The 25103-nt window shown below is 37.9% G+C and overlaps 1 protein-coding gene across 9 annotated transcripts in view; it reads left to right on the forward strand.

Annotated features, from left to right (window-relative positions):
* Window positions 1-25103, forward strand: part of LOC131435059 (protocadherin-like wing polarity protein stan) — a 180703-nt gene that overhangs the window by 128328 nt on the left and 27272 nt on the right. For 8 of the 9 annotated variants that reach the window (XR_009230431.1, XR_009230432.1, XR_009230433.1 and 5 more), the window contains exons 5-8: window positions 23710-23930; window positions 24002-24538; window positions 24599-24965; window positions 25021-25090. Coding sequence is in view for 6 of the 9 variants with exons in the window: in XM_058602550.1 (XP_058458533.1) it covers window positions 23710-23930; window positions 24002-24538; window positions 24599-24965; window positions 25021-25090 (1195 nt within the window). In the remaining 3 variants the exon portion in view is untranslated. The remainder of the gene's footprint in view (window positions 1-23709; window positions 23931-24001; window positions 24539-24598; window positions 24966-25020; window positions 25091-25103) is intronic. The other variant, XM_058602553.1, reaches the window with a different exon arrangement.

Raw genomic sequence — 25103 nt, forward strand, 5'->3', positions numbered from 1 at the left:
ACATTGCTTTAAGTGTTTCTAGGATATATACACAGAGTAAACTGCCAAGAAACAAATTGATCGTTTTGAAAATGGGCTCAAATGCAAAATTTCTGTTATAAAATGTTTAAAGTATGTTTGAAATGTGATCAAATTTGGTCTTGGAATGCGAACATTATGTTAAAAATGATTTCTGTAAACCTACACTTTAAAAATAAACCGTAAACATTGCCTATATGACTTTGCTTCGCGTCTTGTAGCACGCCGTGAGGCAAGGTCTTCTTTCTCGTACAATACTAACGAGAGCGAACCCTTCATTTCATTACATTGTCATGGATTGCTTAGTTCATGTGTCAACTGAGACTGAGAGCACAGACAATTTACTTACTTACTTACTCTTTCAGTCGTAGACCACGCGGGTCTCTGCTGTATACAGGAGGCGTCTCCATTCAACTCGGTTCGTGGCTGTTCGCCGCCAGCCTCGGTAGCTGCGAAGGGTCCGCAGGTCGTCCTCAATTTGATCGATCCATCTTGCCCGCTGCGCGCCTCTTCTTCTTATACCGGTCGGATCATTATCGAGAATCATTTTAACCGGGTTGTTCTCCGACATTCTAACAATATGCCCGGCCCACCGTAACCGCTCGACCTTGGCCGTTTGGACGAGGGTTTGTCCTCCCAGCAAACGGGGGAAGTTCATGGTCCATTCGCCTTCTCCACGTATCGTCTTCCATCCGCACTCCGTCGAAGATGGTTCGCAACACCTTCCGTTCAAAATTTATTTGGCAAGGGGAATTGGTCTGCTCAGTAGCATATACTCTCACGCATCCAGTTTCTCTCTAATATAGGTCTCTCATTCAGCTATGTCAAGCAAAGTGTTCACAGTAGATGTTTTTTGTTGCTTCGTTGGTTTGAGGATTCGCAATACAAGCCCTGTGGTCTACTGATGTCAATGAAAACAGCAAATAATATTACTATACATACTGCTATAAAAATTTACAATGATAATTTTCTCCAGTTTGTTATCTCGGGTATTGGAAAGAAGTTTAACTAAATTTAGCACGACTAAAATGTTTAAACGAAAGAAAGCAAAGTATTGGCATTACATTCCTGTTGTGGAATGACTCGAGTATACGACAACTGGCTTGTAGAACCAGCGCCCTATGTATTGAACTGCCAACTCGGGCGAATATTCTAACAAATAAAATCAATATATCGTTAAAGGCAATTAGGCTTTAATTATCCTTCGAACCTACTGGGCCTGGGGTGTCCTTTGCTGTATCCTACTGAACCTACTAGGCCTGGAGTGTCCTTTGCTGTATCAAGCATACGTCTTCACATAACTCGGTCCATGGCTGCTCTTCGCCAGCCAATCAAGGCACGGATGCTTCTGAGATCACCCTCGTTTGATCGATCCACCTTGCTCGCTGCGCTCCTCTTCTTCTTGTACCAGTCGGATTAGATTCAAGAACCATTTTCACTGGGCTGTCGTCCGACATTCTTATGACATGCCCAGCCCATCGTAGACGTCCGATTTTAGCTGTCCGTACGATAGGTGGTTCTCCTAGCAGTTGTTGCAATTCGTGATTCATACGCCGTCTCCACGTTCTTTCGGAAACAGTGAGGGCGCGTTGGTCCTCTGCCAACATAGTCCAGGTCTCGTGGCCATGAATAACAACCGGTCTAATTAGCGTTTTGTAGATGGTCAATTTCGTGCGGTGGCGTACTTTTGTCGATCGGAGGGTTTTTCTTAGTCAAAAGTACGCACGATTCCCTGCCAAAATACGTCTATGAATTTCTCTGCTGGTGTCATTGTATGTAAGGGTGCCAATATTTTGGGATCACCTCTAATTTCGAAAAGCGCTATTGTTGAAAAGTTTAAGCACCTCGAAAAAAGTCCGCAAGCAAAATTTGAGCTAAATCGGACATGGGTAAGGGATGCTGCCCAGCGGTTAAAGTTTGAAAATTTTCGTTCCTTAAAAAGCACCATAGGGGGTACATGTAGTACATGAAATTTCCGAAATCGAAAATTTTTTTCGATGTCAAAAATATTAAAATTTCATGAAACGTCGAGATTTAGTGTTATCAAAAAAAAAAGTTATTTTTAAATCGACTTTCTGGGACTTTTTCATAGTCCAATGCTCATGCAATATAAAGCATTTTATGATGGCAGCTAACTCACGCAACATCACTTTTCGATCTTTCAAACCGATTTTGTGATTTTTTTTCGTTTTCTGATGTCCACGACCACGTTTGAAGTCAGCAAACTAACGTTTTAGTGTTGTTTCTCATGGAACGGAATTTTAAGCGCCACCAGTTACAGCCAATCCGTGTTGGGATAGAAATTCATCACACCTTTCGACAGAAAAACGCAGCAATGCAATCGATTTCGGATTGGTTGCTGCATCGTGATCGGAATGCATGTGTAGGTGGAATGTGGATTCAATGAGAAACCACAAACAAACCCAATCGATCTTTCTCGGTATAGTCTGATTTTTTCTATACTGCGTTTGAAATTACTTCTACTCCCATTACCTACCCAAATATAAGCGCCTTAAGACTCATCATTCGAAGCAACAGCATTAGTTTTGCCTTTCTCATATAGAAAGGCTATACAATCATTGTGAAAACTGACTTGTGAACCGAGACCCGAAGGGCCGAATGTCATATAACATTCGACTCAGTTCGACGAACTGAGTAAATGTCTGTGTATATATATGTGTATGTATGTGATAAATAATGTTACTCGATTTTCTCAGACATGGCTGAACCGATTTTTACAAACTCAGATTCAAGGTCCCATAGATTGTTATAGCACTTAATTTTTATCCGACTTCCGTTTCCGGAATTACAAGGTAATATGTGCAACTCTATAAGAAAATGCGCACGCAATTTTCTCGGAAATTTCTTAACCGATTTTTACAAACTAAGATGCCAATAAAACGTTTTGAAATTCTTTACAAACTCCTCAAAAAGTTGATCCAGATCCGACTTTCGGTTCCGGTATTACAGCACGATAGGTGAGAAATTTTCGATTTCATGAGGATTCGTTTATAAGTGGTGGCGAAACGAGGTGCAAATTTTTATAAAATTTACTTGTAAATTCATCTAATTGGCAGACCTTGTTAGTTAGTGGATCTATAAATCTACTTTGGGACTACTAGTCCCCGGTTTTCGCTTCCGAACGCACCGGTAATAGTGAAGAAAAGATTCCAAAACGAAACTCTCTTTGATTTTTCAATTATGGTTAAACCGATTTTCACAAATCATGATTCAAATTACAACTCTCAGTGTTTTAAAAGATATTGTGCAATTTCATCCAGATCCAGACACGTATTCCGGTTCCGAAAATATAGGGCAATGAGTATCAAAACTTTCAAACTGTCATACACAATGACGCAAAATCGGTACGCCTCGGTACGAGCTGGTACGAGCCGCCTAGCACACAACATCCCGCATACGCATGGCTGCCAGATGGTTGACTAAACGCTGCCAGCGGGAAAAATATGGCTGGCAGACAGATTTTTCCACATTGAAATCTTTGACATTTTCAGCGAAGGTGAGAAGATGAAAACGCTCGGCTAACTTAGATACAGGCGACTTTGTTTTGTCAAATTGGATTTGACAACCGTCACTGAATCAATTTTGGTAGCCGTCTGGTGGCCATGGCTGCCCAGGTAGCCAAAACGCTATGCGGGATGCTTTGTTCAATTGTGTATAGCGTGCAGGGTTGCCACATTTAAATCTATATTAACTTGACATAACTGTTTACAAATTGAAAAGGTGAAGAACTTTATACCAAAGAAAGTTTTTGATTTTGTTCAAGCTAAGAAAAAAAATCTTAACATAATCTTCTAGTGATGTTTTTGAAAAGAAAAGAAAGCATCATTACACCAATAGGTGGATTAAAAAAGGTTTTAATTATTATCAAAAGTTTCAGCATAGTCTATTTTAATCAAACCAACGAAAATAGTAACACTTGAATTAGCTTAATGCCATCGTTATCTGTGAATATTTGGCTAAAAACGAACCGAATACCATTCAGCAACGACCGAATTCACCTGATTTGGCTCCCTGCGACTTTTTTCTATTCGGTCGACTCAAGAAACCGCTCCGTGGAACGCGTTTCAGCACCCGAGATGAGATTATGGCAAAATCGCAGATGGCTCTGATGGCCATACAGAGAACTGAGCACAAAAAAATATTTCGAGGATTGGATCAAGCGCTGACATAATTGTGTTGCAATCGATGGGGAGTACTTTGAAGGGGATATTATCCAATTTGATGAATAATCTTGTATTTTTAATTTTCTGAATAAATTCCGGGAACTTTTTGATTATATTATATTATCATTTTTTTTCCATAAATACGTTTATTTCATCAGAACAAATTGGCTCAAATGGCATGAGTCTGGACATCACACGAATGAAGTCCCTACTCACATCCAGTCCCCTGAACCATGCCTTTGTCGATATTTTCGGAATAATTGAGTGCATCCACCGACCCAGATCATCTTTATCCCAAGAAGCTTGCCAGCTGGTGTTCTTTGGCGAGACGCGCTATAGAATTCGTCGAAAAATAAAGTTGAGTCAGGGACATTTAGGAGGATTGGAATATATCTTGATTTTCTGTGACATATGGTTAAAATATACTAACAGATCGGCTGAAAAGTTCGTATCGTTTCTATGAGAGGGCGCCACTAGAATTAAATCCATACCATTTTCAGTTAGTACCAACCTTCAAAAGAAACGTGTATAAATTTGACAGCTGTCTGATTATTAGATTGTGAGATATTGCATTTTGAGTGAAGCTACTTTTGTTATTGTGAAAAAAATGAAAAAAAGGAATTTCGTGTGTTGATGAAACACTACTTTTTGATGAAAAAAAGTGCCGCCGATACCAAAAAATGGCTTGATGAGTGTTATCCAGACTCTGCACCGGGCGAAGCAACACAAAATGATTTTCAATGACCGTAAAGTGAAGTTGATCGAGATAGCTGACACCCTAAAGATATCAAAGGAACGTGTTGGACATATTATTCGCGAATATTTGGATATGAGAAAGCTTTGTGCAAAATGGGTGCCGCGTGAGCTCACAATCGATCAAAAACAACAACGAATTGATGATTCTGAGCAGTGTTTGGAGCTGTTATATCGAAATAAAACCGATTTTTTTTCGTCGATATATAACAATGGACGAAACATGGCTCCATCACTTCACTCCGGAGTCCAATCGACAGTCAGCTGAGTGGACTGCACGCGATGAACCGAACCCAAAGCGTGGAAAGACTCAACAATCGGCCGGTTAGGTTATGGCGTCTGTATTTTGGGATTCGCATGGTATAATTTTCATCGACTACCTTGAAAAGGGAAAAACCATCAACAGTGACTATTATATAGCGTTATTAGAGCGTTTGAAGGACGAAATTTAAAAAAAAACGGCCTCATTTGAAGAAGAAAAAAGTTTTGTTTCATCAAGACAATGTACCGTGTCACAAGTCGATGAAAACCATGCTGAAATTGGACGGATTGGGCTTCGAATTGCTCCCTCTTCCACCGTATTCTCCAGATTTGGCCCCAGTGACTTTTTTCTGTTCTCAGACCTCAAGAGAATGCTCGCTGGTAAAAAATTTAGAAGCGATGAAGAGGTAATCACTGAAACTGAGGCCTATTTTGAGGCAAAGGACAAATCGTACTACAAAAATGGTATCGAAAAGTTGGAAGATCGCTATAATCGCTGTATCGCCTCTGATGGCAATTATGTTGAATAATAAAAACGAATTTTGGCAAAAAAATGTGTGTTTCTATTAAACGATACGAACTTTTCAGCCGAACTGTTATCATAAATCTTGTTTGAGATTGTAGCTCAACTAGCCTTTCGAAGTTATTAATAACCAGGGGATTCAGTACCTCACATCTTATTAGCAGTCGCGATGAAAGCTCCTAAAAACGATCCTTCAATGGAAGGACTCCCGCCAGAACTTCAATACACATTGCATGTGTCGAATGCATGCCGCCTAAAGCAATTCACAAACAACGATGCTGAATTCGCTCCAATTTGATAATATGAGAGCTTGCAGCGGAACGAAAGCAAACACATCTAAATTCCTTTGCACATGGCTTCAGTATGGCAAACCATAAGTTGTTAACCGATGGAGAGGTCAATCCGACTCACGACTGATTTTTAAAAAGGGTGTATGTACTTTTGCATTTCACAAAATTGCCTTTTTCTGCAGCTTTCAGTCCGATGTTTGTTTCCATCATCTTCTCAAGGTTACGTGGCACAATCTCAACATCGTAAGCGAAGCCAAAAAGCTGTTCGGACTTTCGGAAGATTGTACCACTCGTGTCGATCTTCGCACTTCGAATCACCCCTTCCAAAGCAATATTGAACAAGATACAAGAGAGTCCATCACCTTGCCGTAGCCCTTTCCGAGATTCGATGGGACTCGACAGCGTTCCAGATACTCGGACGTAGCACATCACTCTATCCATCGTTGCTTTGATCAATCGCGTCAGTTTATCCGGAGAACCGTATTCGTGCATAATTTACCATATTATAATATAATATAATATAATATAATATAATATAATATAATAAATAATGTAATATTATATAATATAATACAATATAATATAATACGCCTCGTTGAAATGTCGTACAATACTGCAATGCATTAAACTATACATAAATTAATCAGTATATTAATCTATTTACTCGCTCACCTTGTGGTTGGATATGTGTTTCATTATGACGTAGGTGGTATAAATAAAGTCAACGATAGTTGTTACTAAGATAAATATAAATTGAATTGGCTGAATAAACCAACTCCTTCATCATCCAATGTTGTGGTTGCTTCCCCTTCCAACTAGAACCTATGGCAATTTTTCATTTTGTATGAATGTGTTATCTGTGTTATTAATATTGTTGTGGTCAATACTTGCCTAATTTGTTCATTCGTTATATTGTTTATAATATGTTACAGTAGTCAGTACACCTTTATTTATCTGTTTTTGTTCACATCTACCCTTCTCTCCTTTGCTGTAGTTCCTCCCATTTAATTCTGTAGCGACTTCTGTTTATTATTAACAATTTGTTTCATACGGTACTATGTAGAGTATCGGTCCCATGTGCACTTATCATAAACCTTGACGTACTTGACGTGCGCCAAAAAACACAATCGTTCCTGAATACCCATTCGATCCCATTTGTACCTAAAAACCACAACCCGATAAATCTACCTCAGTGTCGCCTAATCGAAGATTTCTTCGGGGTTTTGAGCTCTTTGGTGTACAAAAATAACTGAAGAGCCACGAATTGCTAACAGTTGGTTGGTAGAATCAAGAGATGCATTCTCAAATTTGACATGAAGACCGTACAACGCTCCTGTTCCGACATCAAACGGAAGCTTCGCCGAACATCCGGTTACGGACCGTTTTCAAATGTTCACTAGTTTTTTTTTCAACAATGAACAATGTATCTTCAGTTTCAATAAATCAGATCTTCTCCAAGTATGTTCGTCTTTTTTTGACAGCTTGAGAAAGAAATTCCAAAATTTCAGTTGCCACCCGTTATAATGAATATTGTCATATATGATATGAATTAGTATGCGTAAAACAAATGATACTTCCCTTGTCTTCAAAATGGGTAGTAACCAAATCATTGTCTACCCAAACCTCGACTCGATTGTAGAAAAATGAATGGTGAGCTTTGCAAAAGTTGCCATGATACACCCTAGACAACCACCTATATACCAAAACATTGAGGACACCGCTTGCTAGTATGGTCGATGCAACACGCCAACTACGGAGACGCACTCTGGTTGATCATGGTTGATCATCATCCACCCAAAATCAGGTAGTGAGTGATAAGAGGGTATCCCAATCAATCAATGCTTCAACCAGAAAAATCTATGTGTCGTATGTGGTGCATACTCTCGATCATACTCCGTGAAAATCAGCACAATTCATATGTAATTTGAGCAGCATAGTAAGCCCTAAACTCGTCTGTATTATGCCCTGCTTAGAAATGTGTTGGCTAAATAATGACCATGATGGACTTTCGCGAGTTTCTGCGGTTGTCAACCTTGCTGCAAAATTTCATTTCATGAACACCGCATCCACTCACCACGTATTGTGTAAGGGGCTATTAACACACCACGTAGAGTCCTGCGTGGAGTAGTATGTTAGCCCCGAAGACATCTGTTTTTAGTACCTGTATCGATTTTTATGAGTTATGTTATAAAACAGTTTTCCCAGACCTTCCATAACAGGCCCAATGTAAAAGCAATCAGATTCCTTACACAAGAAATGTCTATGCGATAAAAATCATTAAGATTCGTTGTACGTGGTTTCTGACCTAGCTCTAATTCTTCGGTGCTGCGGCACCAACACAATTAATTTCGGTTTCTGGAGCAGAATAAGACTAGTTATAGTGGTGAAAGCAAACCACTTTCTAGCATGGAAAGATTTCGATTCATACTATGATGGAATGCTTTTTTGATAGAATTGATGGATATGGCATCATGATACAAGTTTTCACGTTGCTGTGAAAACTGATAGATTGTAAAGAATTCTAAAAGCGCTACATCAGAGAGATCTAACCAGTTTGGGTCCTTTTTTAATCGCATCTCTCCTTAGTTTTTGTGCACTCAAATTCTCAAAGTATTTGGAAATCACTTAGGATCTCGTTCTCATAAATCTTAGAAATCACCCAGTGCAGCGATCTAGCCAGTGTCTCTTCTCCTTGTTTGAGCAGTTCACCTGGTAATAGGCATTGTCCGCGGCTTTGTTGTTCCACAGCTTGCCGATCTCCTCATTTATCTCCGACAGATCAGATGCTGGGAATCTGTCGTCGGCTGAGCGTGCACCCAGATTGGTTCCTGTGTCGTTCTCTGTATCTTGCGCTTCGCCATTCAGATGTTAGTCATAGTGCTGCTTCCACCTGTCGATCACTTCATGTTCGTTCGTGAGAAGGTTACCACTGATATTTCTGCACATTTCGTTCAATTGCTTCTTGATCTTGGTCTTCCTGATGTCACTTTTTTCTCTGGAAAACCGAGCTCTGTCTGTTTCGTATCGTTCCTCGTTCGCTCTCGTGCGGTGTTGCAGCATCTTCGCCTTTGTTACATTCTTCTCTTCGATCAACTGCTGACATTCGTCGTCAAACTAGTCATTTCCTCGATTCGTTATTTATTTATTTAGTTATTTAGGAGCAAGGGAAAAGTCCAGTAGAGCTAAAATTCTATTTCTCCTTCTCCAACAAGTATAAAACCTTCATATTATTTGCACCAACAAATTACATTTATCCAAATGATACTCATTACACATAATCTTAAGCTAAACTATCATACTATCTTTTCTTAATATCTACAATTCACAAAAACTCAATTCATAATGAAATCTGGCTGGTGAAAAATCTTAAAAATAAGTTTTTTACAGTGTTGCGTCACAAATTAAAATTGAATACATTTGAACAGACGATGAATGATCGACACATACTAGAAAATGATTCATTAAATCCATAGTTTGTTCTAGCATTAGGAATTCTGAAGGAAGAGTTACACTGCAAGTTAGGACGATAGATATTAAAGTTTAGCTGTTGAAGAAGATCGCACAATCAATTCGGGATTGGATTAAATCCGTAATAAGAACGGCTTTGAAAGTATTACGACGAACTGCTAACAAATCAAGGTTGATGAGCTTACAACGATTTTCGTAGCTTGGAAGGATGACTGCATTTGTCATGGCAGACGACGCAAAGCAAAACGGACGAATTTTCGCTGAACAGCTTTCTATTCGCAGCTTATCGGTTTGATAATGTTGCGCCCAAATACCGACAGCGTACTCAAGGGTTGAGGGGACTAAAGCGCAATAAAGCGATTTCAAGCAATATAAGTTGTTGAAGTTTTTTGAAATGCGGAACAAAAGTCCTAGCATCGTACAAGCTATAGGGATAGTATACTTAATATGATGTTTGAAATTGAGCTTCGAATCTAATAACACTCCTAAATCCTTGATTGATGAAACACGTTCCAAGATCACTGTCGAAATAGAGTAGTCATACGTGATCGTGTTTCGTTTGCGAGAGAAAGAGATGACGGAACATTTAGTACCATCCTGTTAACATTGCACCAGTTATCACCATCCTTGACATTAGCCTGTCACGTTAGTGACACAGCAAATAAAAAAAATCCAGGATCTTCAGATCCTTGATGAGATGGAACAATTTGAATTCATCGGCAAATGATAGCTTCATGCATTTCAACGAAATATTCAAGTCATTGAGGTATAATAAGAATATGAACGGCCCCAGATGGCTTCCTTGTGGAACTTCGGAACTCGCAACTGGCGAAGGAACGTTGTCACCTATTTTCACACTCATATTTCGACCTGTCATATATGATTCAAGCCACCACCGCTGAACCCAAGCCTTTCGAGTTTGGCAACTGCAATCTGGTGATTCATTTTGTCACAAGCAGCAGAGAAATCAGTGTAAATGTGTGATCGAATGATGTATGATGTGTACGACACAAGATTTGTGAACGTAGACCGTTTAGGCATGAAACCATGTTGTGTATCAGATATATAGCTAGAGCAGTGATGAATGATAAAGTCCAGTATTATTATTTCAAATAGTTTCGATACAGCACATAAGGCAGCAATTCTTCGATAGTTCGAAATAATAGTTGTGTCACCTTAAATACAGGGGAAATGTAAGAGTTTTTCCATGAAGTTGGAAAAATTCCGCGTTTATAAAAAAATTAACATTATACTTAATATGCTGGAGACTTCTTGAGCATTTCTTTAGAATGAAAGACGGTATACCATTAGGGCCAGCGGTAGTACATGGTTTAAGTTTAAGATAAGCGTTTCGACTATATCTTTTTTTTCATAAATACGTTTATTTCTTAAGGCAGGTTTACATAAGTTTTTCTTCGCCGTAGCATCACTTTTACATAATATTCTTATCCTAATTTAATTCTAACATAGTCACAACGTTTTGAATTTATTAAAACATATTCTCTTATTACTTAAATATCATCTTAGGTAACTCGTTATTAATTATGAAATATCATCGGAAATATTATTTGAATCAAACGATTAACTTCTATAAATTATAAAATAAGCTGTTATTTTCAGACCTTTTGTTGATAATTTCATAAACTGTTTCGAGTTTGTTTGTATCATTACATAATTTTTATTCTAATTTAGCTATTGGTTGAACTCATGGCCGCAGCTGGGATCAGAACTAAGTCTTAAAAGGGGCCTTTATTAAATTGAAACTCCAATTTTCTTTATGAAATGATAAATAAGTTTCATGTATGAAAGGTCACGACAAGCAAGAATGTCTCGAACTGGGATATTGGATAGTCTACCTTGGGTACGCAAAGAATTTATTAGTTGAGATCTGACATCACGATACTCCACGCATGTCCAAACGACATGATCAATATCCCGATAACCTTCTCCGCAAGCACAATGATTAGTCTCGGAGAGCCCAATTCGAAGGAGATGTGCATCTAACGTGTAGTGATTGGACATGAGTCTGGACATCACACGAATGAAATCCGTACTCACATCCAGTCCCCTGAACCATGCCTTTGTCGATATTTTCGGAATAATTGAGTGCATCCACCGACCCAGATCATCTTTATCCCAAGAAGCTTGCCAGTTGGCAAGTGTTCTTTGGCGAGACGCGCTATAGAATTCGTTGAAAGCAATCGGTCTCTCATAAATTTCACCCTCAATAGCACCACGTTTGGCTAAAATATCGGCTCTTTCATTGCCAGGAATGGAGCAATGAGCCGGGACCCAGACTATAGTGATTAGATAATTATTGTTCAATATGTCGTTCAGGCACTGTTTTATTTTGCCCAGGAAAAACGGTTCAGTCTTGCCAGTCATGTTTGAGCGAATGGCTTCAATTGCACTCAGACTATCTGTGAAGAGGAAATAATGGTTTGGAGATAATGTGACGATTACACTCAAACTATAATGAACTGCTGCTAGCTCTGCTATATAAACAGATGCAGGTTCTTCAAGCCTAAATGAGGCCAAAACATTATTGTTGAACATACCAAACCTTGTCGCTTCTTCAATTCGCGATCCGTCCGTGTAAAACATTTTCTCAGAGTCAATATGCCTGAACTTACTTGAAAATATTTTTGGGATTTCCGTCGAGCGTAGATGATCCGGGATTCCACGCACTTCGCGCTACATGGATGTATCGAAAAATAAAGTTGAGTCAGGGGCACTTAGGATGCTGACAAGGATAGGAATATATCTTGAAGGGTTGATTTCCTGGGACATATAGTTAAAATATACTGTCATGAATTTTGTTTGAGATCGAAGCTCGACTAGTCGTTCGAAACTATTAATTACCATGGGATTCAGCACCTCACATCTTATTAGCAGGCGTGATGAAAGCTCCCAAAATCGATCTTTTAATGGAAGAACTCCCGCCAGAACTTCAAGACTCATTGTATGTGTCGAATGCATGCAGCCTAAGGCAATTCGCAAACAACGGTACTGAATTCGCTCAAGTTTGATAATATGAGAGTTTGCAGCGGAACGAAAACAAACGCATCCATATTCCATCACTGAAAGTATTGTTGTTTGATACAATTTTATTAGATCTTGCGGATGAGCACCACACCAAGATCCTGTTATTGTTCGAAGAAAATTTACTCTTTGTTGGCATTTCGTTATCAGATACCTAATGTGTCCTCCCCACGTGCATTTGGAATCAAACCACACCCCGAGGTATTTAAAAGTTAAAACCTGTTGTATCATTCTTCCCATCATATGGAGCTGAAGCTGCGCGGGATCATGCTTTCTTGAAAAGACGACTAACTCTGTTTTCTCCGCAGAGAATTCGATACCAAGATGAACAGCCCAAACGGACAAGTTATCTAAGCAATGGTTTATGCAGATCAATAGCTTTGGGTCCAGTAACTGAAACCACGCCATCAATGCCAATTGTCTTAGTGTACATGAGGTTACTAGACAGCTGTCAATGTCATTCGCGTAAAAATTATAGAGGAGCGGACTGAGGCATGAGCCTTGCGGGAGACCCATGTAACTAATTCTGAGTGTTGCCAAATCGCCATGTGAAAAATGCATGCGTTTCTCTGACAAAAGCTTGTGCAAATAATTATTTATAACCGCTGGGAGTCCATGTTGGTGGAGCTTGTCTGAAAGAACATCAATGGAAACTGAATCAAATGCTCCTTTAATGTCTAAAAATACAGATGCCATTTGTTGCTTTTGAGCGAAGGCAATTTGGATGTCAGACGAAAGTAATGCAAGGCAATCATTCGTCCCTTTATTTCTACGGAAGCCAAACTGTTGTATCATTCTTCCCATCATATGGAGCTGAAGCTGCGCGGGATCATGCTTTCTTGAAAAGACGACTAACTCTGTTTTCTCCGCAGAGAATTCGATACCAAGATGAACAGCCCAAACGGACAAGTTATCTAAGCAATGGTTTATGCAGATCAATAGCTTTGGGTCCAGTAACTGAAACCACGCCATCAATGCCAATTGTCTTAGTGTACATGAGGTTACTAGACAGCTGTCAATGTCATTCGCGTAAAAATTATAGAGGAGCGGACTGAGGCATGAGCCTTGCGGGAGACCCATGTAACTAATTCTGAGTGTTGCCAAATCGCCATGTGAAAAATGCATGCGTTTCTCTGACAAAAGCTTGTGCAAATAATTATTTATAACCGCTGGGAGTCCATGTTGGTGGAGCTTGTCTGAAAGAACATCAATGGAAACTGAATCAAATGCTCCTTTAATGTCTAAAAATACAGATGCCATTTGTTGCTTTTGAGCGAAGGCAATTTGGATGTCAGACGAAAGTAATGCAAGGCAATCATTCGTCCCTTTATTTCTACGGAAGCCAAACTGAGTATCTGACAACAAACCGTTCGTCTCGACCCAAGTGTCGAGACGTCGTAGAATAATTTTTTCGAACAATTTTCTGATGCAGGACAACATCGCAATGGGTCTATATGAGTTGTGATTGGAAGCTGGTTTCCCCAGCTTTTGAATGGCGATAACTTTCACTTGTCTCCAGTCAGGTGGAACAATATTTTGTTCAAGAAACTTGTTGAACAATTCCAACAAACGTCTTTTTGCATGGTGGATCAGATTCTTCACAAAATTGAATTTAATTCTGTCCAACCCAGGAGCGTTATTGTTACAAGACAAGAGTGCTATAGAAAATTCCATCATTGAAAATGGGTTATTAATAAAACCATTATTTGGAGGAGATTCCCGTATAATGCTCTGCGTAGGAACAGAATCTGGGCAAACTTTCCTAGCAAAGTCAAATATCCATCGGTTCGAGTATTCATCACTCTCATTGCCCACGTTACGATTCCTAATTCGTCTGGCCGTGTTCCAAAGAGTGCTCATTGAGGTTTCTCCTGACAAACCTTCGACAAAATGTCTCCAATAGCTACATTTTTCGGCTCGAAGTATGCTCTTGTACTTGGTTTCTAAAACCATAAGTTTTTCAAAATTCTGAGGAGTTCCTCCTCCCCGGTTTAGAAACGTCTTGCAAGCATTTTGTTTTGCGAGTTTAGCCTCTGAGCACTCTTTGTCCCACCAGGGGTTGGGAGGCCTTCTGTTACCCATATTTAACACCGTCATGCTAAAATTGTCACAAATGTTTTGTATTAAAGATGATCTGCTATCATTGTAAACGGAACCCCACATCATTCCGTGCGAATTTAAATCCCCCAGAATCAATCGTGGAGCAGGAAGGGCTTCAACCATTTCATTAAGCTGTCGCTGTCCAACTTGTGCTTTTGGAGGAATATAAACCGAAGCTATGCAAATATCTTTGCCTTTGATGTTTATTTGGCAAGCAACAATTTCTATACTAGAAGTTGAAGGGATGTTTAATCTATAAAAGGAATAGCATTTCTTAATTCCCAAAAGTACTCCACCATACGGAGAGTCTCTATCGAGACGTATAATGTTAAAATCATTAAAATTTAAAGCTATGTTTAAGTAAGCCATGTTTCGCATAAAGCAAATACATCACATTTTTGACTATGCAATAAAATTTTAAATGAATCAAGTTTTGGCATGATGCTTCAACAATTCCACTGCAGGACAGTGATTGTATCATTTGCGGCGGGTGATAAATTATCCATCAAAAGATACAAAACCTGAGACAATTGGCCATTGAGCTGATAACTGCTTCAAAAAATTTCTAGCTATTGGAAGAAATGCCATTATGAGGGTCTTTATGGGTTCAAATATATTGAATGCTGAGAAAATCCATTCAACAATTTCCGAAAACTTCAGTAATCCTGTTGGTGGCTGTGAAATGGAGCCGACTGGATTATTATCTTTTTCTGTGCTAGATCCTGGATTGGTTTGTGAATTCGACAAACCAGGAGGCACAGTCTTTGGTTTTGACTTTTTTTGTTTAACACGGGGATCTTTTTTTGAAGATGAAATTTTAGGTGTCTTTTTTGGTAATTTGGAGAAAGACTTCTTTCTCTTAGCTGACCCTTGGGTAGTGATAAACGAATTACCTTCACTATTTTCGTCAGAGTCAGAGTCCTCTGGTTCCTCTAGATTTGAAAACCCGTTTTCGGTTTCCAAAGGGGGGACATCAATGACCGTTTTAAGCATTTCTGCATATGTGCGCTTAGACCGTGCTTTTAAAGAAAGCTTAATTTTGTCTTTGTGCACTTTAAATGCAGTGCATACAAGCGTTTTCGACTATATCTGTCGTAAGTGTAAGATGAGACACAATCGAAGAATGGCGAGGAACATTGTTGGCTACTATATGAATTAGTTGATTCGTCCAAGTTTCTGCGGAGAGAACAGTGCTCAAGTGTTTGGAAAATAAGTGACAAATATCAACGGAAGTTAATGCTTTATGCTCCCCAAAGGACATGTGAATAGGTAATCCAGGTTCCTTTCTTTGATCATGAACATGACTCCAAAAGCGTTTGAGATTAGTTTTGAGGCTATTCTGAATCCCGTGTTAGCAGTTTTAATAGAGCACCTTATTTAATCGCTACCGGTTATTGACAAATATATAATGTGATGTTAGTTGTAGAGAAGGGTTCTTTGAAAAAAATTTTCAATGCAGATATTTTAGCACTTTTAAATCGCTTTAGGAGCTAATTCGACCAAGGAGAATAAGTTGACTGTTCGTTTCGGGAGGGGCCGTCAAATAAAAAATATTTTACGTTAATTTTCGGTGCGCCTTTTACCGGTGTTTTCAACAGACACTGGGACCATCATTATTAGGAATTTAAATTAAATTTGGAACTGTGACCGAGAGAAGATTATTGTTAACATTTCTTAACGTTTACATAATTTACATCCAGCTCCCAGAAGCAACGCCATATCGTTGAATAATAATACGAAATACAAAGGCTTACTGTAACCAACCGATGATGAATAAAGCGATGAGTGAACGATAGCAATACTCGTTGGATAATAAATAGCAAGCGGTGGGTGATGGATGATGGGTACCGACGAGGAGCAGCGGGGCCAAGCTGTGGTCGACTGTAGCTTTACATTCGGATGGGCAAAACACCAGATCAAATACGCGGCCGAGATGATTACGAACGATTTTTTTATGCTTAAATCGTAAGAATTCCATTCCGTCAAGCAATGCATGGCAGTCCATGGCAATTGTGCGTTTTGCTGATTAATTGTATTCAAAAAAGAGGACTATTGTTATTGTAAATTGACCTCTTATGAACCGTCGAGGAGCTTTCAAACCTGATTGATCATCTGTGAATACACTCTCAAATCAGAAAAGGTTTGAATGTACCTGGATTTTCCAATTTTGACATGGATGTCACCTTCTAACTGAAAGTGTGAGATGTGTGTTTCTAGAAGAGAACGGTTCACGTGGACTATTTCATACCATCACACCTAGTGTTTCTTTACGAAATACATGTAGTTCTTGTTCCCTGGATGTGTGCTCAACACTAGAGAGCCCAAAACTTAATAGAGACCTAAACTGCTCAAAAGCAGTCGAAATGATTGGATTCTCTCTTAAAAAAATTTAAAAAAATGACAGAATAACTGAAAGCTGGTGCACTGTACCTTAGTGCATATATCGTTAAATAATGAATAAAAAAAAGATCACAAAATTTTAAGCAGTCCTTCCATTGTGTACATATTGTGACTTTCCTGTACAATCTAGTGTTAAATGCGCATCCTTGCATTGTATAATTTAACAAGCTCACTGACACCTGACACGAGAAACGAGACTGTTGAAATAAAAGATTATCATCGAAGATTTAAGACCATGGAAAAAAATCCCTAGAATGTCCCAAGAAAATGAAGGAAAATTGGTATTTTGTGTAATTACCTAAATTTTGGTAAGTTGCGATATGGTGAGGAGAAGGGTAGGTGCACTACTATTTTTATTATCAATTTTATTATTATTATTGTTATTATTATTATTATTGTTATTATTATTACAACTGTTATTATTATTATTATTTTTCGCATTATGGGCTACTCTGGCCGAGAGGGGTGGTTACAACGATCCGCACTTTCCATACCGGACGAACTAAGCTATGGTGCCCAAATGAACACTGGTAACGAAGGAGGAAACCCTCCAACGTGTAACACAAGCGACAGATTCCTTTACGGTTATCAATTTGCAACGAAAGATACGAATATCTTCTATTGCAAGTTCACCAGAAAGTTTGTCACTTGGGCAGGAAGTGTGTGCTTCACCCTGTAACCTACCAGCTGCTTCTGTATCTTCAATGTCCTCGTCGATGAAACTTTGGAAAATTTCGCATTGTATCCGTTTCGGTCTTGGCCCTGCTTTCCTATATAGTCTTTTATGTCTGAAGCGATACTTACGATTATTACTTTAAAGTTCCTAAATAGATGTATATAAGTTTGGTCTACTAACACTATCCATTCTAGTCTGCTCTGATTGTTTCTATCTTTGTCGAAGTTACGTTACATTTCCTTTTCCCCATTGCATCGCTTTTTTGACTATGCTGGAGAAACCTGTTAATATCTCAAGCTGATAATTTATCAAGAATAAATAAATAATAATAATTACAATAACAATAATAATATCAATAAAAAATAATAATAGTGAAAATCACAACAATAATAATAACAACAATACACATAATAATACAACAACAACAACAACAATGATAATGATAATAATAAAAGTAATAATAAAAATAGAAATATTGTTACTTACCAAAAGTTAATATGCCATCAAATGGGGCTCTGGTTTTTATTTCAATTTCATTTTGGTATTCCTGTGGCACCCTAGGATTTTTCCGCTCCATATCGTTTTTGTCTATAATCTTTTATTTCGATAGTGTTAGTGGTAGTAAGTTTTTTAAGTTATATAATGTAAGGATGCGCATTTATCACTAGATTGCCCATCAGAGACGCTAAATATGTACATAATGGAAGGATTACTTAATTGTTACACTGCTTTTAGTTATTTTGTCACAGTTTTTTTTCTTCCAATCATTTTGACTGCTTTTGAGTAATTTAGGTCTATACTAAGTTTTGGGCCTTCTAGTGTAGAGCACGCATCCAGAAAACAAGAACTACATGCATTTCGTGAAGAAATACTAGGTATGAAATGAAATGGTCCATGTGAACCGCTCTCTTCCAGAAACACACATCTCACACTCTTAGTTAGAAGGTGACATCTATGTCCAAATTGGAGAAATCTAAGTACATTCAAACCTTTCCCGATTTGAGAGTGTATTTACACCTGATCAATCAGTTTCGCCGTCATTGCAATTTGTAAACATTAGTACCGATACCGAACCGGATCGGAAAGGTTTGAGAGTTCCTTAACGGTTCATAAGATGTCAATTTACTTCTATTCCTGATAACAATAGTCCTCCTTTTTGAATTAAATTCACTAAGCTCAGGACGACTATTATACAGGGTGATTTTTTAAGAGCTTGAGAACTTTTTTAAACAATAAAACGCATAAAATTTGCAAAATCTCATCGGTTCTTTATTTTAAACGTTAGATTGGTACATGACATTTACTTTTTGAAGATAATTTCATTTAAATGTTGACCGCGGCTGCGTCTTAGGTGGTCCATTCGGAAAGTCCGCTTTTTTATCGACAAATTTTGTTCAGCGATGAGGCTCATTTCTGGTTGAATGGCTACGTAAATAAGCAAAATTGCCGCATTTGGAGTGAAGAGCAACCAGAAGCCGTTCAAGTACTGCCCATGCATCCCGAAAAATGCACTGTTTGGTGTGGTTTGTACGCTGGTGGAATCATTGGACCGTATTTTTTCAAAGATGCTGTTGGACGCAACGTTACAGTGAATGGCGATCGCTATCGTTCGATGCTAACAAACTTTTTGTTGCCAAAAATGGAAGAACTGAACTTGGTTGACATGTGGTTTCAACAAGATGGCGCTACATTCCACACAGCTCGCGATTCTATGGCCATTTTGAGGGAAAACTTCGGAGAACAATTCATCTCAAGAAATGGACCGGTAAGTTGGCCACCAAGATCATGCGATTTGACGCCTTTAGACTATTTTTTGTGGGGCTACGTCAAGTCTAAAGTCTACAGAAATAATCCAGTAACTATTCCAGCTTTGGAAGACAACATTTCCGAAGAAATTCGGGCTATTCCGGCCGAAATGCTCGAAAAAGTTGCCCAAAATTGGACTTTCCGAATGGACCACCTAAGACGCAGCCGCGGTCAACATTTAAATGAAATTATCTTCAAAAAGTAAATGTCATGTACCAATCTAACGTTTAAAATAAAGAACCGATGAGATTTTGCAAATTTTATGCGTTTTATTGTTTAAAAAAGTTCTCAAGCTCCTAAAAAATCACCCTGTATATTAATATTCATCCCAACTGGATCAAGATAATTCAAATTTGTGGCCAATTCCAGGCATAAGAATGCTCGAAACCACCTAATGACCTATTGTCAATTTCAAGCATTATTAGTCCAGTCCACTCCGTGATCGATCCAGACAACATAATAATTTTCATCTTTTACATTTATAAGCGAACGATCGATCTCGATATGGTCCGACTTTGTCAATACGAAGTATGAATTGACTCCCACCCCCATCCGCCAAAGGGGGGTACGCGCCCTGTAGCTCATCATCCAAAGCCTAGGGAATATAATAATAATAATAATAATAATAATAATAATAATAATAATAATAATAATAATAATAATAATAATAATAATAATAATAATAATAATAATAATAATAATAATAATAATAATAATAATAATAATAATAATAATAATAATAATAATAATAATAATAATAATAATAATAATAATAATAATTATTATTATTATTATTATTATTATTATTATTATTATTATTTCATTCTTGATAATCTATCAGCTTGAGATATTAACAGGTTTCTCCGGCTTATTAAAAAAACAATGCAATGGGGGAAAAGGAAACGTAACGTAACGTCGACAAAGATAGTAACAATCAGAGTAGAGTAAGTAACAATCAGAATAGATTAAAATCTGAGTTTGTACCACTTCAGGCATAAAAGACTACCAGAGATGTCTATCTCCTCTGTGTGACGAAGAGCAAGCAAAATTTCTCCCCTCGCACTGACAACTTCAACGAGAGCTCTTCTATTTCACATTTATACACCACTGTTGTGTAAAGTGTGCACGCATCATGGGTGCGTTTGTTTATTTCCTTTTACCTCTTCCACTGAATCGCACCAAAGTGCTAGAGCATTAGCTAATAAATTCTCTGAGGTGGATGCAGATACTTTCACAGAGGTGTACACGCCGGTGAGCACTCTGCTGTATGGTTTTCGTAGATGAAGCGTGGACACGCAAAATCAGCAAAATAAAACAATTTATCGTAAAATTTTCGGTTTTCCTTGCAAATTTTTCATAGCAAGGCCAGATCTACTCTCTATTAATTGAAGTTCACAGAAGTGTTCGCTCACCATCACGCGCCAGTGGTCACTTGGGTGTATTTAGACGAGAGCGCGTGTGAGCGATTCATGCGAAGAGAATGTGTTTCACTCGCGCCAGCTGCTTTAACCACAAGCACACACTCAAATGCTGTCTATTCGACACTGAGAAGAAGTGCGCTTTCCTCTTTGTGCGGTGCTTCGTTTTTTGCATCCTCGGTGTGGCAAAAATCTGACTCTAGCGTGTATCACTCTGGTGAAATGCCATCTCTGAAGACTACATAGGAAAGCAGGACCGAAGCGGATACAATGCGAAATTTTCCAAAGTTTCATCGACGAGGACATTTAAGACACAGAAGCAGTTAGTAGGATGACAAAATACCAATGCGATACAGACGCACGACTCAATGATTGACTGGTTACCGGGTGTGCTTCACCCGGTAACCAGTCAACTTCCTGCCCAAGTGACAAACTCTCTGGCGAACTTGCAATAGAAGATATTCGTATCTTTCGTTGCAAATTGATAACCGTAAAGGAATCTGTCGCTTGTGTTACATGCTGGACGGAACCTATCAATGATAGGTCGATTTTCTCCTTCGTTACTAGTGTTCATTTGGGCACCATAGCCTAGTTCGTTTGGTATGGAAAGTGCGGAGCGTTGTAACCACCCCCCTCGGCCAAAGTAGCCCATAAAGAGGAAAAAAATTATTATTATTAATATTATTATTGTTATCAACTTAGTTTAGACACAGAAAAGCAGTTGGTAGGATGACAAAATACCAATACGATACAGACGCACGACTCAATGATTGATTGGTTACCGGGTGAAGCACATTTCCTGCCCAAGTGAAAAAATCTTTGGTGAACTTGCAATAGAAGATACTCGGACCTTTCGTTGCAAATTGATAACCGTAAAGAAATCAATTACTTGGATTGCGAGGGTTCCCTCCTTCGTTGCTAGTGTTCTCTTGGGCATCAAAGCCTAGTTCGTCTGGTAAGGAAAGTATACAACCTTATAATCTAGACACGATAATGAAGTTTGGTTGGATAAGACAAGGACGTGATATAACTACAACATCAACGTTGTTTTCCTACCCCAACCCATAACCTTATCTCATCCTATGGCGATCATGTGGTCCGCATAGACTAGCCCGCCATTACCTCTCCTACCATCGGTATTGGTCTGATTTGCGCTCTTATTGCCCCACCAACTGCAGCAAAATGAAAATGAAATTGATAATACCCGGCACTGGAAGCACAACAAGTGGACTCCCGGGCAATCCCGGATGGATTTTACTAGAGAGCTGTTCAAGTTAATGCACTTTACATGAAAGCAACTAGATCAAACCCGGCAAACTATTTTTAAACTTCGCGAAGTAGAAGAATCAAAACAAACGTTGGCATCGCATTTGCTTGTTGGACAGATGTCATATGCGTCAGATTCGTTGAGTGGTCGTAAGTGCTATCGTCTTTGATGAGTGCTGTAAAAATATCAGTCTTTGTATTTACGAACGAATAACTTTTTCCTGGTAAATGCACACTATATGTACACGTCGGACAGATTCACTATGTCACAGGTATGATTCACTTAGCGAGACAAATTTAAGTATAATCGTAATTGTATAACAACGTATATTGTCAATTGTTTGTAGAGCGAAAAACTTTATCTTGTATTGACTCGGAATACATTGAACCAAAAAAATTATATGATATTATATGATATGATATTATATTATATTATATTATATTATATTATATTATATTATATTATATTATATTATATTATATTATATTATATTATATTATATTATATTATATTATATTATATTATATTATATTATATTATATTATATTATATTATATTATATTATATTATATTATATTATATTATATTATATTATGTTATGTTATGTTATGTTATTGTTCACTTCACATCACATCACTATTTCCAATGGTACCGAATCCGGTAGTTCCGGCCTAATCCTAGTTCCAGAACCGGAAGTCGAATGCAAATGAAACTCAGAAATTTTATATGGGACCTTCAGAATCGGAAATCGGGAACCAGTATAGCCGAAATTAAATTGAAACCTTTTATTTGAATCTAAGTTTGTGGAAATCGGTTTAGCCGTATCCAAGAAAAGTGAGCGCACAAAAATGTTACATACACACACACACACACACACACATTTTGCGTGCTCAACGAACTGATCGTAATAGTATGCGAATAGTCGATACGGACGTAAACAAGCATGATGATACAAAATCAGCGGAAAAAACAAGTCGAATAACAAACATTATCAAACATCAAACAGAACTGCTGTACGACGTTTGAAGTGTAATTGATTCGAACGTAAACGGTTATACGAATTTGACATACATCGAACGTACCACATATGGTCGTAAACAAAAATGAGAGTAATAATAAATTGACATAATATCCGAGCGCACCTCCAACGGTTGCTTGCCGTTAAAATTTCGATATTAAAAACTGGAACAGATGTATATATATATATATATATATATATATATATATATATATATATATATATATATATATATATATATATATATATATATATATATATATATATATATATATATATATATATATATATATATATATATATATATATATATATATATATATATATATATATATATATATATATATATATATATATATATATATATATATATATATATATATATATATATATATATATATATATATATATATATATATATATATATATATATTGTATAATGCGTAAGGCTTACTTCCACTAATGGAAAGTATTCTTCTCTACAGTTTTCATGCAAATTAGTGGCAATCGCACTGCATTATGCATGGCTGGCGGCCTTTGCATGGACAACGGTGGATTGTGTTCATTTATATCGTATGCTGACCGAAATGCGTGATATTAATCATGGTCCAATGGGATTCTACTACACTTTAGGGTACGGCTCTCCGGCTCTACTAGTTGGACTTTCTGTTGGTGTTCGTGTCCACGAATATGGTAACAACGTGTTGTAAGTATAGAAAACGTCATTTAGAAAATCCATGCAACATTCTGAACATTAATTCATAAAATCATTTGCAGTTGTTGGTTATCGGTGTACGAATCCGTTATTTGGTGGCTGGTTGGACCGATTGTAGCAATGTCAATTATAGACCTTCTTATATTATTTTTATCTGTAAAAGCAGCGTTTACTATAAAGGACCACGTGTTAGGATTCGGAAACCTACGTACATTGTTGTGGCTTTCGGTGGTTTCGCTTCCTTTGATGGGTATTATGTGGGTTTTGGCAGTTTTAGCGGCTTCAGAAAGTTCTCAACTGTTGAAGATTTCGCTATCTGCTACAGTTCTAATTCACGCGTTTTTCTCGGTTATTGGATACTGTATAATAAATAAACGTGTTCGAGAAAATCTACATCGGACATTTTTGAAATGTATGGGTCGAAAAGTACCTCTGTTAGATTCGTCTTTAGCAGTGAGCAGCAGCTCTCAGAATATAGGTCAAATGCCGAAAACACCAGGTTTTTCAAATCAGTATGATACATCACGACGTAACATGGGAATAAGTACATCTAGTACAACATCTAGAAGTACAACAAAAACTAGCTCGAGTCCTTATAGGTTTGTATGAAATTGTATTTAATAATGGAATCTGTGAAATAATGGGATTCAATGTTGTAGAAGCGATGGTCAATTTCGTCATACTTCCACGTCTACTTCAAACTACAATTCAAATAGTGAGGGAGTACCATCTTATTTGCGAGGCTACGATAGTGGAGGCATGCGAAAGAATACAGAAGGAAATGACAATTCAACGCACTATAAAAAAAGTAAGCGCCATAAAAGAGATTCCGATTCTGGAAGTGAAACTGATGGTCGTAGTCTAGAATTGGCTTCGAGTCATTCGAGTGACGATGAAGAATCTCGCGTCGGTCGAAATAGTAGTACCCATCGTAGCACAGGTGTTTCCTCGACGTCCTACTTACCGAACATAACAGAACATGTGGCCACCACACCACCAGAACTGCATGTAGTACAAAGTCCACAGGTAAATAATAATAAATTCACTAGAAATATACATATAATAATTTTGTGTTTTTTAGTTATTTCCAAATATGAATGCGTCTCGTTGGTCAAGTCAAGCACCCGAATCATATTTATCTGGAGCAAATGGTAATGCTTACAT

This window comes from Malaya genurostris, chromosome 3 (assembly GCF_030247185.1).
Source record: "Malaya genurostris strain Urasoe2022 chromosome 3, Malgen_1.1, whole genome shotgun sequence".
NCBI classification, from domain to species: Eukaryota; Metazoa; Arthropoda; class Insecta; order Diptera; family Culicidae; genus Malaya; species Malaya genurostris.